Below are 17,707 nucleotides of genomic sequence, written 5' to 3' on the forward strand. Positions count from 1 at the left end.
TTCCTGAACGACCACAGCCCCAGCACAAATGTGGAGCACAGCTACACTGCAGCTGGGAACCCGACTGCTCAGGACCCAGAAGTAAGAGCATCAGTGACATGCCAAATGTGAGCTGACAAGCTCTGCTGGGCAGCAAAGTCCTCTTCCACACCTGCATGAGTGTCTCTGCATGGTGTTATCTTATGGCACCTCAAGAACAGTTAAAAAGGGTGAACAGATATACACCTCAAATGTACAAATAGACACGAGGGCAGCCTGGGGAACAAGCAGGAGGAACCGGAGCTCCTCATGCCATTACTACAGCACTGTTGGAATAACAGAGACAGCGGGAGAGCTCACGGGTGGTGGGAGCGCTGTGATGGATGGATGGATGGATACAAGCTCCTCAGGAAAGATAGGGAAGGAGGAAGGGAGAGATTGGGGGGTGCTCTTTACAGGAAGGAGCAGCTTGAAGGTTTGTGGTGGATGGCAGTCTGCTTGAGAGTGCGGGTCAGGATCGGAAAAGAAGCCAGTGACAAGGATGCGGCAGTGTACTACAGACCAGCCCATCAGGGTAAGGAGGACAGTCAAGCACTGGAACAGGTTGTCCAGAAAGGCTGTGCTGTCTCCACCCTTGGCCTTTGAAGGCCTCACTAGATAAAGCCCTGAGGAACCTGGTCTAATCTCACAACTGATCTTGCTTGAGCAGAAGGCTCGACTAGGTCCAGAGGTCTCTCCCAACCTGCATTATCCTGTGATCCAAAGTCCAAAGGACAGAATCCCAGGCAGGAGCTGCAGTTTTGAAACTGAGGCAGAAGAATACAGCCAAGAAGTGCCAATTTTGTGACTGTGTCTTACCCATGAGTATTGCACAGAGGTGCTCACCCAGCAGCCAACTGGAGACCAGGGCTGCAGACTAATGATGGAGCAGTAGCAGCAGAAGCCATTCCTGCAACTCTTGTGAACATCAAATATCTAAGAAAAAAAAAAAAATCTCTGGCAACAAATGTTAACATGAAGTTAATGTCCCAAAGAGTATTTTCTCGGGGCAAGGAACTTTTAAGTGTTTGCAGTTTCCCTAACCAGTTAAGAGACAGGGAATGTGAGACTGCACTAAAAAGTATTCCCAGTGAGGGGAAGGGGCAGTGGGGGCAAAATGTGTTTAATTTCACTGATGTTCCTTATGTGTGTCCTCCCCAACAATCCCACTCCAAAATATAGCATATCAGCACCACGTTTGAGAAGTAACTTACAACTTACTGCCTTGCTCTTGCCAAGACATTGTTTACATGTTTTTGGATGAGACGAACAAGCTCCCAAGTCCAGACTGTCATCATAGGCTTTTCTTGACAAATATCCAGCCCTTGTTTTTTCTGACAAAACCATGTTGATTGTTCCTAACCATCTTCAATGTGATAAGGCCGGTGCATTCAAGAAATTATAATCACACCATTACTCTTGATTTGCAAAATACACCCCCTCAAATCTTGGTCCTCCTCCTCTCTGTCTGGTTCTCCTCCCACGGGTGGCTTCAGTCCCACCAATGTCACGCAGCTCTTCTCCCAGACGCAGCTGATGCTCTAGAGAAGCTCACGGTCGGCTCTCCATCCCCAGCCAGCAGCCTCCTCTAGGAAAGCTGCCACTCAGCCTTATTTAAATCATCAATGAAGCTGCTCCTCCAAGTCTCCAGGCTTCGCTCAGCAGCTGCTCTCCGGCTCCCTGGACTTGCCAATATCTGAAACAACCACCTGCACGTTTCCATTGCTACAACACTGCTTTTGGCTTCTTTCTTTCCTTTTCAGAAACTGGCCTGCGGCCATGACGGGGGTTCAGAACTATTCCCAAAAGGGACAAGGAGTCTAAACAGAAAAGGGATGCTGAAGGGCGCCGCGTGTGCAGTAACCCCTTTCTGCCCTGCCATTTACAGAATCCTAAGCAGCTGGAACACCTAGACACATCTGCAAATGAAGCACATACTTCCATGCAGCTCAACTGTATAACCAAATTACAAAGTTTATTTTTATTTGACTACAAGTGTCCCGTGTCTATATGTCAAAATTCTTATAAAATCTTCCCTATCTATGTCCGAGTGAATCACTGTGAATATAATGACACAGTTCTCTGCTCTATGCCCTGATAAGCCATTTTCTTCTTATTGCACTACGGTATTACCCATTGTGTTTAGCTGGAGAAAAGAAAAATCACAATAACCCAACTAGTGCCCTAATCTTCAAAAAAGCTTCAAAGTCTATTGCTGGGGGAACAGCAGAAAATGTACCCCTAGGTTCTGTAAAAATTAAAGTAACAGAGTCCTTACAGAGTCAGTGCCAAGCTTGCTATCAAAGGCTTTGGGTCAGCACCAAGAACAAGTTACAATAAACTTCATACCAGCCTCCAAAAAGAAGTCCACACACTAGCACCAGTATTAAGGTATAAAATTAAGTTTCAAATTCAAGGCTCAGTCTCAAAGAAGTTAATTCCTGTGACCAAGATAATGACTACGTGAGTCATTATTCGAGAAAACATTCATGAATCAGAAATGGACACATATTAATAATATTTTAAATTCCAAATAAACTAACATGGAAATGACCCGTAAAAGGGTCTTCCTGCCACTCAAGGTCTAACCCTTTAGTCTGCCAGCTGCAGAAAAATACTTTTTGTTGCCCAGTTTTTACAAGTTTTTACAAAGAACTATGCATTACTGCCCCCAGTATTTCCAATAAATAATACCTCAGGGAAACGAGAAAACACGCTTTTTAACTGTTCAGACTACACCATTAGGAAGAGAGTCTACACAAAATCATACACCACTGCAACATTAAAGAATGTAAAAATACTGAAAATGAAACAGTAATCATCAACATCGATGTTGCATCTGTATGATAATCTTGGAGTTATAGAAATTTCTTATATGGCATTTCTGTTAAGAATAAAGACAACCATCTGTAGAGTTGTTGTGACCATTGCCATTTAGTTCTAATGCATGTGAGGCTCTCAAGGTGGACAGGTAGAATACTCACACCTGGAAAATCTATCTGACTTCTGCCAGCTCTCAGTTTGTGACTGATTTCCTTCACTCCCCTCTCCCACCTCCTCCGAAAAGACTTTTGTAGCAGATGGACAGCGAACTCAATGCTTAAAGTCACTAAGAAGCATTGACTCTCACTGGCCCAATTGATCTGGAGGGGGGACAGTCACTGTTCTGTTGGATATCTGAAAAATAAGACAAGAATGGGAACAGTACTCCAGCATTCCCTATGGATCTCTGCAAGGGACAACAGATCCCTCTCCAAGGGATAGAAAGAGGAATGTGTTGGTGGTGTTGAGTAGGCAGCAACTTTGAGGAGAGTGATGAGGCAATAAGTGTATGCAAAAAGCCCCTACCTGAACCAGAAATACAGGTTTAAAGTGAAGTTGAAGGCAAAATGAGAAACATGAGTGTGTATACAAGCGTGGGTGGGAACCAGTCCTGTGGGTGCAGAGAACAAGAGAGAGTTGACTGAAGAAATTCGAGATCAGGTAGTAAACACAAGAGCAAAACCACCTTCCCAACACAAACCAGTTGCACTACCGTTGGAGAGCAATGCTTTATGAAATGGCAAACCTTACTATCTAATGCCATTCTCTTTATTTTTGTCTTGGTGCTATTTACATGAATGGAAAACAATTGCAAAAATAGAGACATGCACTTTGGTTTTACTGGCTTCCAGAACACGACTGGAATGGAAGCAACGGTTCTAACATTCACCTCCTTTTAAACTGTGGTTTCACTGAAAGGTGGTTGTTTCTTGAGCTTTTACTTTGCATATCATTTGTATGTTAGCCAACAGAATTCCCAAACGCTTTTTCCCATGCTGCTTCTGTTAGTCCTTTTTATTTATTTTTTTTAAAGAGTGCCCAACTGAAGGCTACTTCCAAAATGTATCTGTAAAACTTGCATTTGAATGCTCTTCGTTCATAAAACAGATGGAGAAATAAAGAGTAAGGAGGAGAAAAATGTACAGAAAGAAAGCAGACCTGTACAAAAAGCATCACGATGGAAAACAAAGGTCATTTGATTCTCCATTTTACCATAATAGAAATATTAAAAGTAATGTTCTTCGGACTGTGTGTCACATTCAATTCCTAAAACAGAACGTCAGCTACTGCGTTTCTGTGCTGAAAGTCACTTTCCCACTGCTTTTTGTAGACTGTTTGCACTATTTAACTTTAAAGAGTCCAAGAGGCTTCTGATTGTTTCACTTCCTGTTCCTTTCGTCCTATTCTTCATCTTGCTGGGATTACTTTTTCCAAATGGTATCAGTAGGGCTGCCAGTCCCCAAGGCTCTTTATTGATCATTCGCTGAGTTTTCTCTTCCTTCTGTAAAATCCAGGCACTTTCTCTGGCCATAGCTACAAATTTCTCCAGCTGTGGCTGATTAACATTCTTGCTGATATTAAGGTCTTGTTCAAAGGGATTCCAGATATAAAGAGGATACGACTCAGGTTTATTTACTTCCTTTCCCTGTAGACAGTATAAAGAAAAAGCCGAAGTTGCATATATGCATTATAGGCTAAGCAAATAACAAATCACTTGAGTTATTATGTTAGCACTAAAAGTATTTTGACCTTGAAGAGAACTTTTTTGGGGGGAAAAAGAAAAAAGAAGTCACTATTAATCAAGTTAATTTTCCTGTTAACTTGACTGTACGACTCCTGTTCCCTGAATCCTCTTAGTGGTGTTTTTCCTTGCCACAGTCAGCTTAGATTTCCTTCAAGGGAAAGAACACACAAATACGGCTTAGCCTGTCTTTTTGGCCATTCTCCCATTTGCTTTTCCACAAGTCTCAGACTTCCCTCATTGCAACGGCCTACTCCTATCTCCATTTGTGTATGGGCAGCATGAGTGTGCCATACTAACCTGCATAGCCCCGTCTGATAAACTACAAGCACTCAAACTGTTCAAACCATTGCTCTCACAGTGCTCATTAAGAGCTAGTATAACAAAATAAGACAACTCACTTCGCTGAAATTCCTCCAAGTACAGTCTGTCTTTTAAGTGCAGAACGATTCAGGTCATCGTCCACTTTTGGGCACTTGGTGTAATACAAAGCAAGTTGTTGACAACTACGTAGTTTGTTATTTGAATGCACTTTCATTTCAGTGCTTATCAGTGCTCCTTAGATGACCTGCTCTGTGTTACGGAACCTCTGCAAGCTCTAGCAGGAACCTACCAGCTAATGCTAGTCCAGGAAGCATCCACGTGCATGCTACTTACTCCTTCCCCAGGGCCAAGAGGACTGACTGACTAGTTAAACAGAAAAACATCAGCAACACAGACATTTGCCCTGACTAGCTCAGGCTCTGACGTGTGTATGCTTTTACTTGACTTTTTTAGGCTTAATGGCAAAGTTCTCCAGCTTAATGAATCAGTTTCTAGGATCAGCCTGCAGTGGCAAAGAGAGCTCTCATGCCAGTAATCCATGGTGCCCAAGTAGGAAAGAGAACACAAACGAGAGTGTCCACAAAGCAACATGGCACTGAAACCCCCCATCCTGTAAGCAGCCCAGCAGGAACAGGTAGTTACCTTTAAATACGCTTCTATTCCACATGCATGCATATACACATGTATCAATTAACAGAATGACTTAAACATATAAAGCAAAGTGATAGTGCAGACCTCTTGGCAAGCACAGAATGATCATGTAATCCGTCGAGCTTACTGAGTTGTAAGTACTCTTACTGTAGGCTGATGCAAACCGCAGTAGGAAACACAAGTGCCAAAAGCCAATCTCAGAACTCAGTAGTAAGTTTTAACACAGACACTGTTTGGGACTGAACTCCCAACTTTAAATGCAAAGCCTGTTGGTGTACAGAGTTTGTCATAGGCTTTTGCTATGACATACATCATGACATTTAAAAAGCTTTCCTCTCACAGAAGCAAAATAGCTTCTACTTTTCAAAACCACCACTTTTATTACAGGGTTGTTAAGAAAGATCATGCAGGCTTAGCATCAGAGTTTGTGCTTTCCAACATCTCCAAGTAATGGCACTGTAATATTCTTAATGATGCTCTAAGTGATAAGGCTCCGAGAGGAAAACTCTTCTTTAACAGAAAGGACAACAAATTTAAACGTACTATGTACGTACAATTAAAAATGACAGAAACTGTTGACAGAAATTCAATTGATAATGATGAGAGATTGAAATTCATTTACCTTTCGAAGATTTATGGAATTTCTTCTGAAATCAAAGTTTCCAAAATATTCAAAAAAGTCACTCAACAATACATCTAAGGCAAAGAAAAACAATAGCCATCAGTAATTTTACAGAAACGTTTACTTTCAATATGCTCAGAAAAAAAAAATTAAAAAAAAGCTGATGAAGATTTACCTACCAACTGTTTCTGTATTTTTTGTAGGTTTAATCTTGCTTAAATCACTCACAAATGAGCAATCATATCCTCCAATTATATGCTTGTCTTTTTCATCTGGAACAAAAACCACAGGCATATTGACTAGTGATAAACAATAAAACGCCATTGTATTTAGTAAAACTCAGATAACAGACATGACTGAATTCAATGAATGCTATCATATTAAGTAAATCAAATTAGTTAACAAGTGAACTTTCAGGTTTAAGGTTTACATGGTTAAAGATTTAAAAGAAAAAGCCTACAGACAGACAAAGGAAAAGAAACATGAGTAAATGACGTATTTTCAAAAGCCTCCAGGAATGAGGTATATGACATCTTTGTATCTCTGAAGCTACTTCTTTAAAGTAACAAACTGGACAGTTCTGCCTATGCAGCTTTATTATATGCTAAACAGCACAAATCTCTGAGGTTAATACCTACACGAGGATTTAAAAAATAATAATAATAATTAAAAAAAAAAAAAAAACACACAGACCCAAAGTACCCACTGTCTTTTTTCTGGAAAACTTAAAAGCATTAGGAAAATTCTTGTAAAATTTCAGGACAGGTGTTTTAAAGCAACTGAACAAAGAACTTTTTTTCCAATCAAAGGACTCAAAGCTTCCAAGGAACCATGTCAATAAGCAGAAGGTATGAGTGAGGAATCAAGAAGTTGGGGTGTCACTCTCTATGCTTTCATTAGATTTACTGAAGACAATACACCCAACAAGCTATGTATGAAACAGCTACAATAGCTTGTTTGTGAAGATATAAGAATTATTTGCAGATGGGCTGAACAGCCTCAAGGATATGACAAATTATGAAGGAAAAATATAAACTTTCTTTTAAACATTTGGTTTCTATAAAACAATACACATCATACTAATTTGCACAAAATCCTTATCAACTGTGGAGGCATTTGAGACTTTACAAGATTTCTAAAAACCAAAAAACAAAATAAGCAATAAACAGCCAGCATAGGAACACTGAGCAAATAAATAAGTTTTAATTATCTCTAGTTAGAATTTAGTATTGCATTGAAAATTGGTTTATTTTGCCCTTAAAAATGCATTATTTTCACCAAAAAAACAATGGAAGTAAAACTTGCATGTTCCCTCAGGCTTAAGGCATACATAATATGCATTGGTATTTAAGAGAATAAACAAATTGCTTGGGTTTATTGATCACTTTAGAGAAAACAAACGTGAAAGTAGCTTCAATAAACACAGGAAGAGCTGTCCTTACCCGCCAGTTCTTTAAGTTGGTCTAGTGTTGGAATGATAGGTGGTGACCTCTTTTGCAGAAAAAACATGACCATCATGGTCAGAGAGAAGTTTGTAATCCAGGTACCAGGAACACTATTTGTAAGTCCATGAACACGGGCCCAGCATCGCACAGTGAACACCAGTGCTCTCACCCGGGAATCGAGACAGCCATAGATATACAGGAGCTCTGAACTCTTTACAGCAATGCTGAAGAAGAAATGCAAAGTAAAAGACAGGTGAATGATAAAAGAATTGTGTGAAGTGCCAGATGCAATGTTCATTGTTCAGTCCTAGAGCATCAGTTATAAGGGAAGAGGATATCCACCAAAAAAACTCCACAAACATTTCACTTTTATGCTTTTGAAAAAAAGAAAAGAATGCCTGAAATTGTCTAGGATGAAATACCTGGTAGTTTTCCATAGTAAGGAGGATACAGTTATAGCTAAATAATAACACTGCACTTTTTTCACATCACAGTGAGAGAAAAAAAACAAATAAACAAAACCACCATCAAGTGCTCAGGAGTGAAACTACGCAGAATTAAGGCGAAAGACACAAGTCAGTTACAATTGTCTTTAAGGTACATTAGATAAAATCTCTATTCCAATATATAATAAAATACAATTAGAACTTCTTTTACAACTTTAATCTAAAAAGTCACAAAATAATGCACTGAAAAACACCTGCAGTGCAAAGAAGGTCAATCTGGTAATTATTAAAAGACTAATGTTTGGTCCTGTTGAAAAAGCAACTAATCTGGAAGGTTTTCAGATGGATCAGGTTTTGATCTGCTTCGTCGTATGGTCCTGCAAACATTCACGTAGCGTACAAATAGAAGGACAAGAAAAAGCAGAAAAAAAATTGGAAGCACGATGTGACAGCAAAACTTACTTTGGGGTCAGTTTTGTCATATGGTCCTGCAAACATTCATGTAGCGTACAAATAGGAGGGCAAGAAAAAGCAGAAAAAAAAATTGGAAGCACGGCGTGACAGCAAAACTTACTTTGGGGTCAGTTTTAGTCTAAATCGCTTGCTGAACTACAGTTGCAGGAGTTTTCACTCCCAATCTTGCACTGAATTCTTCTAAAACTCCACTATGGCATTTTGGGGAAGTTCACCATGTCAAAGTTTTGTAACACCTGGACTTTCAAAATTTCAACCACAAATGCTTCCTTTTGTCCGCAGAGGTGTGTTATTACTCCAAACGATAACAAGACAACACACCAAGCCCCCACCAGCCAAATCATCAGCAGAGAGCTACAAGGACATTTGCACAGAACTGCATGCTGACCTTCATAGTGGCTGAATATACAAAAGTAATTTTATTGTAAGACATTTGCTTAGTACTGACTTAGCAACTCCCGAGTATTCTGAAACAGAACTTTGGGTAATTCAGAAAATTCAGTCTAGGATCTGATTGTATCTGATGGAGACAAATGACAAAATCTGCACTGAAAGTTGTATCAAAAATATTCTGAAAGATAATCACTCATATTTTACTCTTCCCTAACAACAATGAAAAATGTAACTAATTTTCTATTATGTACCCTTATGTCAGGGCTACAGATATATAGTGCATTAAGGTATGTATTTCTTAATAAAATAAATGTCAGAAAAACAAATTATATGCTTCACTGTCAACCAAATGAGAGGAAGCTGGTAGAGGAAAAATAAATGCAGAGAGGTATTTCTAAGAAGCCTGCTCCCTCTATTGGGCACTGCTGTGAAAGGTCCTTAATGACAGTGACACTTCAGACTATTTTCTGATGCAATGAGTTAATTTAGCATTCAAGATACCTTGCCAGCAAACAGATGTATGCAGGCCCTTAAGAAGAAAAAAGAGACAGCAAAATAAGTACAAGCCTAATCACTGAAAATTAACACAATCGAGTACTTAAAAAAAGTAATCAAAAGGCAGCAGTGCATATACCCATATACATGAAGGGAAGCTGTGACTAACGAACGCTGCCTTCCTTCAATTCCTTATAAGCTAACCTTATTGTATAGAGTAGTTTTCAGGTCTTTGGTTCCAGCCAGCACATATTTCCTATGCTGGATAAAGAGACCTTAAGCACATTAAAACCTAAGCTCTAGAAGCCAAAAATCTCCTTTTTACTTTCAGAGCCGACATTCATATTTGTTAAGAACACGGAAAGAAGTATACTAAACAGTATTCATTACAGGTTTTCAGAACATAAGTACAATAGTATTCTTCCTATACTTTTAAAATCCAGGTCTCACCTGTTGCTCACTGACAGATCACACTGGAATCCTGTGGGTTGATGGGAAAATTTCACCAGGGGGCAGCGAGCATTGAGTATCTTCTGTACGCTCACACATCCAGGACCAAAATTATCGAGGCAATCACCAATCACAGAGAGAATTTTCTGAGTTGCTAGTCTTTCAGATGGTAATCTTTTCATCTGATACTCCATTTCGAAAGGACCTTTTTTCTAACACAGAATTGTAAAAGTAAACTGTTAGTTTTGGAACCAAAGAGACATTTAAGAACACTTCTGAAAGACTACACCAAGGAGTCTGTACAATGACAGACTGAAAGACAAGAATTATTCAAAGCAGCCCACAGAACTTTAAAGAGGTGAAAACATACTGCTTTCTCTTTTAAAATTCTTTTTCAGTGATTCAACTTTTCCAGGTTAACAGTGATCAACTTACTGTAAAATTACTTGTTCAGATGAGGGTGTAATACTACTACATCTCACTACTGCCTAAAGCAAGTAATTCTGGAGTTTCTGAGAGAGCATATATGCTCTGACCGAAAAGAGGAGCATACAATTAAATAAAGACAGCCAAAACACAACGAAACCCCAGTTAATTTCGAACCACCAGTAATTCCATTTCAAAACCTCAAAGAACAATGTGCTATTGTGAATCAAGTAGCAGTGTAAAGGAAAATGTCTTTTTCATTTAAAAAAACCCCCAATTTTAGCATGCAAATTACTTAATCCTTCAAAATGAATGTTAAGTTTCTGTAAGACTTAAAATAATCACATCAGGCAGTTTTTCCAACAATTAAATACAAGTGGAGGTGCATTTTGACAACATCAGACATGAATTTTCCTGTAGGTCTTTGTATTTTGAATTGTCGTATTTGTAGTTTATACCTCAATAAAATAACTTTATACCTATTAAATCTCTGTTCTCTTTATAGCCTCTCTCTGCTTTTAAGCCTCAGCTAATTTTGCTTGTTAATCCAACACTTGACACTGACTTAGCCTCCCCTCTGGAACATGTCACGGGTGAATGCACACTATACAAACGGCATTGAGCAGTCACTTAACTAGTCCTCTGAGAGACAGAGAAGGTTACTTTTGTTCTCACCAAGTTAGTGCAAAGAAAACATGCACTCACAGACAGGTGAAACACTTCAGAAGCTATGGACCTCGACACCTTTCCCACAAACTCACTTTAGGTGCTGAATTTCTGGGTCACTCTGGCAATCACCGAGGTGATGGTTGCTGCTCTCCTCTTGCCAAGTTCTCCAGCCAGCTCGTGTGTTTGAACACACAGGGACAGAGGTCCCAAATCCCATTTGGCTGCGTAGCTGGATGCTACAGCATGGCTGGCTCAAAGCCAAAGGAGCCTGTAACTATTGACACCGAGGTAGGCAGCAGGAAAGGAAAAGACATGGACTTGACCAAGGACCTATAGGTTTGTGACAAAAATCACAATGCGCCTTCCCAGAGAACAGCACAGGCTCTCTCAAAAGCTGAATGAAGACTTTTTTGCAATGATAAAACAGACACTCTTATTAATTAATAGGACCTTCAAATACACCTTTGGTGCCAGCTGGGGAGCGATACTGATATACTTGCCCCAGCCCTGCAGTTCTCCCCCTATTCTTGCCACGTGGCTCAAAACAGCAAATGTAGATAAAGTAAACTATTACTTTGAGGTAAATTGATATAGTAGCCTAAGCAAGAAGCATAACTGTTTTAATGGAAGAATTGTTACTCTAAAAATATCACAGAACTCTGTTTTCATTCACTAATGTCCCAAACTGCCCGCATGTAAAAAAAGTCTCATCTGTGGTCAAACACTGTACCAATAACCCATTCTTGGTAAAGAATGCCCCCACTTTTGCTGCTTTTTAAACTCACAATTAGTCATCAGTTTGCCATAAGACTCAAAACACGTTATGTAATGTAGATAGGTGCTGAAATGCCAGTCCTACTCCATTGTTGGTACCTCCTGAAAGGCTGCTAAGCACAGAAAACAGAAGATACCCTTTCCACTGCTGCTGTATCATCTTATAACTACAGCTACCTCCCCTTGTCTTCACTTGTTCTAAGGTAGTCAGCTTATGTATCTGGTAACACAATTTGCCAGGGAGAATATCACTATCCCTATAAATCACATTGCCAACTATATGAGACTTTTGCCGCCTTCTGAAGTATTGTCTGTTGCCTACCACAGCAGATACACACATCTTATTTTCCTACTCTATTTGGTTACTGTGGCAAGGGTGTAGTAGTTGGGGAGCTGCAGAGGTGGCTTCTGTGAGAAGACACCAGAAGTTGCTCCTCATATTGGACAGAGACAGTTCCAGCTGGCTCCAAGACTGACCAGCTGCTGGCCAAAGCTGAACCCATCAGCGACGCTGGTAGAACCTCTGTGATAACACATTTAAAAAAAATTTCCTCTCAAAATTTAAGAGACAGTTTTACTGTTTAAATGTAAAAGGTTTTTCATTTGTAGATTTTAACACTTCACACACATACAGCGACCCTGCTGTTGAACCAACATGTTTTCTTTCCTTTGTTCAATCACTGCAGTAATACCAAAGAGTATACATGTTTGAAGGGATACTTCTTTAAAAGTAATGTACAAAGTAATTTACAACTGTAGAGCAAAGCTGAAGCTTTTGAAGATTGAAAATTCATTAAACCCATTGGCTTTTTTTGTCCTCTTTTTTTTTTTAAAGGAAAACAAAACTAGTTTTTCCCAAACTATCTTTCACCATACAAATAAAAATAAATGTTTACAACACCACAATCACTTAATTACCCATTCAGAGTCCATGAAGAATACTAACTTCTCCACAGGGCATTTCGGATCTAACTCTTTTTTTCCTATCCTGATTCTCATTCTCTCTCTTTTGTATTTCATTCTCCACTCTGAAAGGATATTTACACCGTCCACAGTCAAAAAACAGCAACAAGAGGTAAGATGCTTCCAAAAATGCCTTGTCTAGTCCCTTCCCATTCTTTATGCCTACATGCACAAGGATGGAGACACAACCTGCTTTAAATAACCATTATGCTGTCCAAATACCAACACTAAACATGTGAACTTGGTAACATAGTGCAGATTTCAGAGTCGTAAAGACATGATTAAGATGAAATTTAAGATATGGATTGAAAAAGGCTGAATACTGCCTACCGGCAGTCTTGCAACCCTACAGCTTCTTGAGGTAGTGATGCAAATTCTGGATTTTGGTCAGCAAATTCAAGTAAGTGTGTTTCAATTTCAAGCCTCTACACTCGCTTAATAATCACCACTTGCCTTGGTGCCTACTGTTGTAATTACCAGTGAAGCATGCAAATAATTATGAGCCAATTTATGAAAAGTCCCACAACTGAAATATCTGTATTATTGATCTGGCTCAGTTCCTGTTTTGCTCCTGGTCCCCAAACACTACAGTTCATATATACCAGCTTATGCTCAGGTTTCTTTTAAGAGTAAGCCAACTAATTCCCTTCACAACAAAAATCAGGTGGTGTTAACATATTTTTTTCTGGACAGACAATACAAATATGAACATGTGTTCTACCTGCAACTATTCATCAATACTATCCCAGGTCTTAAACTTTCACATCTCCACACTCTTATGTGTGTGTGTGTATATATATATGTTTATGCACCCCAGTACACAATTCACTAACTTCTCTGCAGCATGAAGTCAACTCTTTAAGGAAAAGAAACTGCCAACCTGCCAAAATGCACATGGCACACACATGCACAAAATTACTATGCTTTAGAACATGAGGGACCCTAAAAATCGAAGTCAATCTTTGATTGCATGGATGAAGCCCAGCACCTCCGAAGAAGAAAACAAAGCAGTAGGATGGGAAGGTCTGATATTGCTGAATCAAATTTCGACGATGAGGGTTGTTTTTTTCCCCACAGTGAAATTCATCCTAACAATACAAAGTCTAAGTAAACACTGAATCACTTCTTTCTTATTGCAAGGAATATCTCTTCCTTGCTTTTGAAAGTCTCCAGATCCAAACATTCAAATAAACTTGTTCACAGTCCATGGTATAAACTTACATAAAACCTAAGTATAAATAAACTGATTCCTGTGCATGAAACAGCAGATGGGACTGCTCTGTTGAAGAAATCCAACAGACTGAAGATGCAGAGAATAATCTTACCATTTTTGTCGTGTGCTTTCGTACATCATGAAAGTCCAGAAACATGTCCACATCACATCCCAACTTGCCAAAGGTGTTGACTGAAGAGCCAAATGGCTTTACCATGCTGTCTGGAAAATATGCACGTGCAAAATCCCGAACCAGAGAACAGGCCAGAAATCGGAGCTTGATATTTTCTTCTGTAAGTTGAAACTCATTCAGCAGAATGTACATCTGACTGCTTACCTAGTTAAGAAAATAAACACTGTAAAAATACAATGACCCATGCTCCATCTATTAACATACATTTTCATCTACTTCATACCATTGCAATTAGAAGATTTTTTTTTAAATCTCAAACAGGTCTATTTCATACAGAAAAAATTATTTTGACAATTAAAATTACTAATTCCATCTATTTGTTTCAACGCAGAATGATTCATACAAAATTCTAACAGAGGTTACTTTTTTCTTTCTTTAATATGAATAAATGGCTTTATAAGTTGCACATAACCACTTGCAAATCTGAAATGGGCCATTTTTAATTGAAAGAGAGCTAGAATCCTCTACTTACACTGTCTGCATGACAAAGTTTTTCAATAAGCTCTTTCACTGGAATGTGAGACTGAGGAGCAAGGTGAATTGGTGTCTCTTCAGCAGCTTGACTCACTGGAGTTTTCAGTGTGAAAGTAAGAAGTCTAGATTTAAATGGGACAACATGATGCTCTGCAGCACTTGGGATTCCAACAGCATCCTGCAATGAAGCTACACTGTCCTTTTCCGAAAATTCTATTAAAGCATGGATATCCTGAAACATTAAGAATGGAAACAGAAAGGGTTATACAACCTCTGAACTGACTGCACTGATATTATTCAGGTGTTCTAGGGAGTATTGAGACAGTTTGATATGACAGTCCTGAAGCTGAATGGTAGGTCTGTACCTCAACACTTTTTAGATATTTTTTCACAAGAGGTCAAAAAAATTAAAGATATGCTATTCTTGGCAGAAAACACTAAACATAAAAGTTCTAAAATCTATTTATCTTCACAACTGTCATGCTCAAGAAACACGTAAGAGTTGGCTCCATTTTTAGAACAATGAACAGTACTATGTAAAAGTTTCAAAGATTTAGTGTAAAATAGGTTGTTAGCTATCCCTTAGAGGTGTTGCTTAGCTGAGTTATGAACAAAAATCTATCACTCAGCAACTTGCAAACAAAGATAAAAACTAATTTAATACACTAATTATATATAATTAGCTTAATTTGCATGTATGAGGCCTTGACCAAATGCTGGTATTTCCTTTTGTCTAAGTCTAGATTTTAGTTTGCATCGTTAATTACTTACACGATTTTCAAAAAAGAAATGACTCCTAATGTCTCCATGACTAGATAAATACCGCAATAATTTTTTTTCACTAAGTTTCGGTGGGCATTTGATTAAAACAGTCCGTTCTGCTTGCTCCAATCGTTCTGTCTGGACCTCAGCAAACGTCTTCTTTCTGGTATTGACTTCAGCATCTGTGAGAAGAAATGAGCATCAAGGCTTTTCTATATTAACAGAAAGATTTAAAACTGATTGTAGTACCCTTAATCTCTTCCTCTGGATTGAACAAATGAACAAAGGTTTGTTCTGGCTCTCTAAGAGGGTTACAGCAAAAAAGAAAACAATAAAGAATGAATGAATGACACAAACATAAGCATGTTTATCACATGAATGCATACATTTGTAAGAGCAAGGAATAGGAAATGCAGGAAGAAAACAATACTGACTTCCCTTGATGCCACAGGAAGCTTGATGATACAAGGAGTCTTTGCTCTTCTTTGATTTGCTGTTTACCTTCAAAAAATTCAACACACGCAGACTCTGCATACGAGTCTGGAAATACCAGCTAGGGCATGATGCAGAGCTAGACCTTTGGCAAACTGCACTGAAAAGATAATCTCTCTCAGCTACCACAAAACCAGCACTTTCACCTTCGGAACAATTCAACACTCACTTATTTTTACAACTCATCTCCTTCTTTTACAGTAAACTCCTACTCAAAATTTTTGTTTAATGCTATACTTTCATCTGCGCTACTACAATAAACCCACAGATCAGTCATATCTCACCACACTACTGGCAATCTGTATTGTTTGCCTACAGAACTGACATGGAAATGAGACGTGCTGGAACATCCAGAAACACAGAAATATTTTTCTTGATTGCATGCAGGCAAGGGGGCCATGTCCCAAATTTGAAATCATAATCACTTCCCTGCATAGCTCTCAAACTAATCCATTGATCACATCACATTACCGAACTCATGAAGCTGCTACCTGTTAATACTGCCATTCATAATTCAGGCTGGGAAGCTGGAGAACATGCTGCTATTTCCCTGTAGCTACTATGGGCTACAGAAAGATTCAACAAAGAGCTCTTTATTCTATGTTTTTGATTTTGAGGAATCCACAGGATACTGTGGCCTCAAGAAAATCTTAACTCTCACCGTATTTATTACTACTTTAAAAATTCTTTTATGTTACAGGTTTATTGAGCTCTCATACAGGCTTGTAAATAAGAAATAACCAAAGTAGCTGTTTCAATAGCTTAGTGTTATATTAGCATTTTTCATCAGAAGACCAAAGAAGCACTTTATGAAGATGATAAATATCCTGTTTTCCATAGGGGCAGAGAAGTGTGAAGTGACTGAGATGCAGAAAGGACAAATCCTGTGGATGAGTGACACAATCAGGAGATGAACCCAGATCTTCTCACTCCCACAGCTCTCTGCATTAGGTCAGAGTGGCTACGTGATTCTTGCCTGCACATGCCTAGTTACTATAGCAGATGTGCTCTGGCAACTCTTCCCTGCTCTGCTGTCATTTGCACAGTCTGAGCATAGCACACATGCAGATCATCCCCTCCAAATGGTGGCTGTAAGCACTTTAAATGCCTGAGAGGGGGTCCACTTTGCTTCCATACGACATCTCCAGTTCGTGCCAGAGTTTCACAGTTATTTTGAACAGGTACACACCGGCACTGCTGCTGAACGAAACAGCCTCATCCTTCACACGGTGCTGGTTCTACTGCTGCCCTCTGCACGCTGATGCTAGTGCAAGCATTCACACAGCCATGCAGCAAACCAGGTGAGAGCAACGATTGAATTCATACACCAGAACAGGAATGGTTAACTGAAATCTGGAATTGTTCCATATTTGTTAGCACAAGGATATGAACAGCAAAAGACTGCTGGTGTTGTGAAACTGCCAGAATACAGCCTGATCTCCTCTCTTCAAGGAAAGCTTGCTGCCTCATGTTCTTCAACCTCTGGAATATGAGTGTAAGTAGAAGCACAGGCCTCGGGCACATCAACAGTGGCCAGTCCTCGCTGGTTCTTGGCTTGTACTTCGCACTAAAGACACGGCACCAATCAAGCCCGTCCTATGGCTTTTCAAAGGAGGTCTCTCGGAAAAACCACTGTCGCTTCAGTCACCTCTAGCTGATGTCTCCGTTTAATAACCCAAGTCCTACCCTGCGGATCCTGCCCTCCCACCCTGCACCCGGGCGCTGTGGGAAAGCACAGGCCGCCCTGGCCGCCGCCGGCATCCCCCCCAGGCCCCGAGCGGCTCCTCACACCCAGGAGGCCCGCCATGCCCGGCCGCCCCCTTCACAACGGAGCCGCCCGCCGCAAACACCACAGGCGG

At 39.7% G+C, this 17,707-nt stretch overlaps 1 protein-coding gene across 1 annotated transcript; it reads right to left on the minus strand.

Moving 5' to 3' along the window:
* Positions 1-3,595: 3,595 nt before the first annotated feature.
* On the minus strand, positions 3,596-15,535 carry MTPAP (mitochondrial poly(A) polymerase). The gene is made up of 8 exons (XM_014945074.1): positions 15,366-15,535; positions 14,593-14,826; positions 14,040-14,264; positions 9,883-10,094; positions 7,622-7,848; positions 6,359-6,451; positions 6,180-6,253; positions 3,596-4,486 (listed from the first exon to the last, which is right to left on the minus strand). The coding sequence occupies exons 3-8, from the start codon at positions 14,250-14,252 to the stop codon at positions 4,148-4,150; spliced, it is 1,158 nt and encodes a 385-aa protein (XP_014800560.1). The 5' UTR covers positions 14,253-14,264; positions 14,593-14,826; positions 15,366-15,535; the 3' UTR covers positions 3,596-4,147.
* Between the last annotated feature and the right edge of the window lie 2,172 nt (positions 15,536-17,707).

This window comes from Calidris pugnax, unplaced genomic scaffold (assembly GCF_001431845.1).
Source record: "Calidris pugnax isolate Ruff unplaced genomic scaffold, ASM143184v1 scaffold54, whole genome shotgun sequence".
Lineage (NCBI taxonomy): Eukaryota > Metazoa > Chordata > Aves > Charadriiformes > Scolopacidae > Calidris > Calidris pugnax.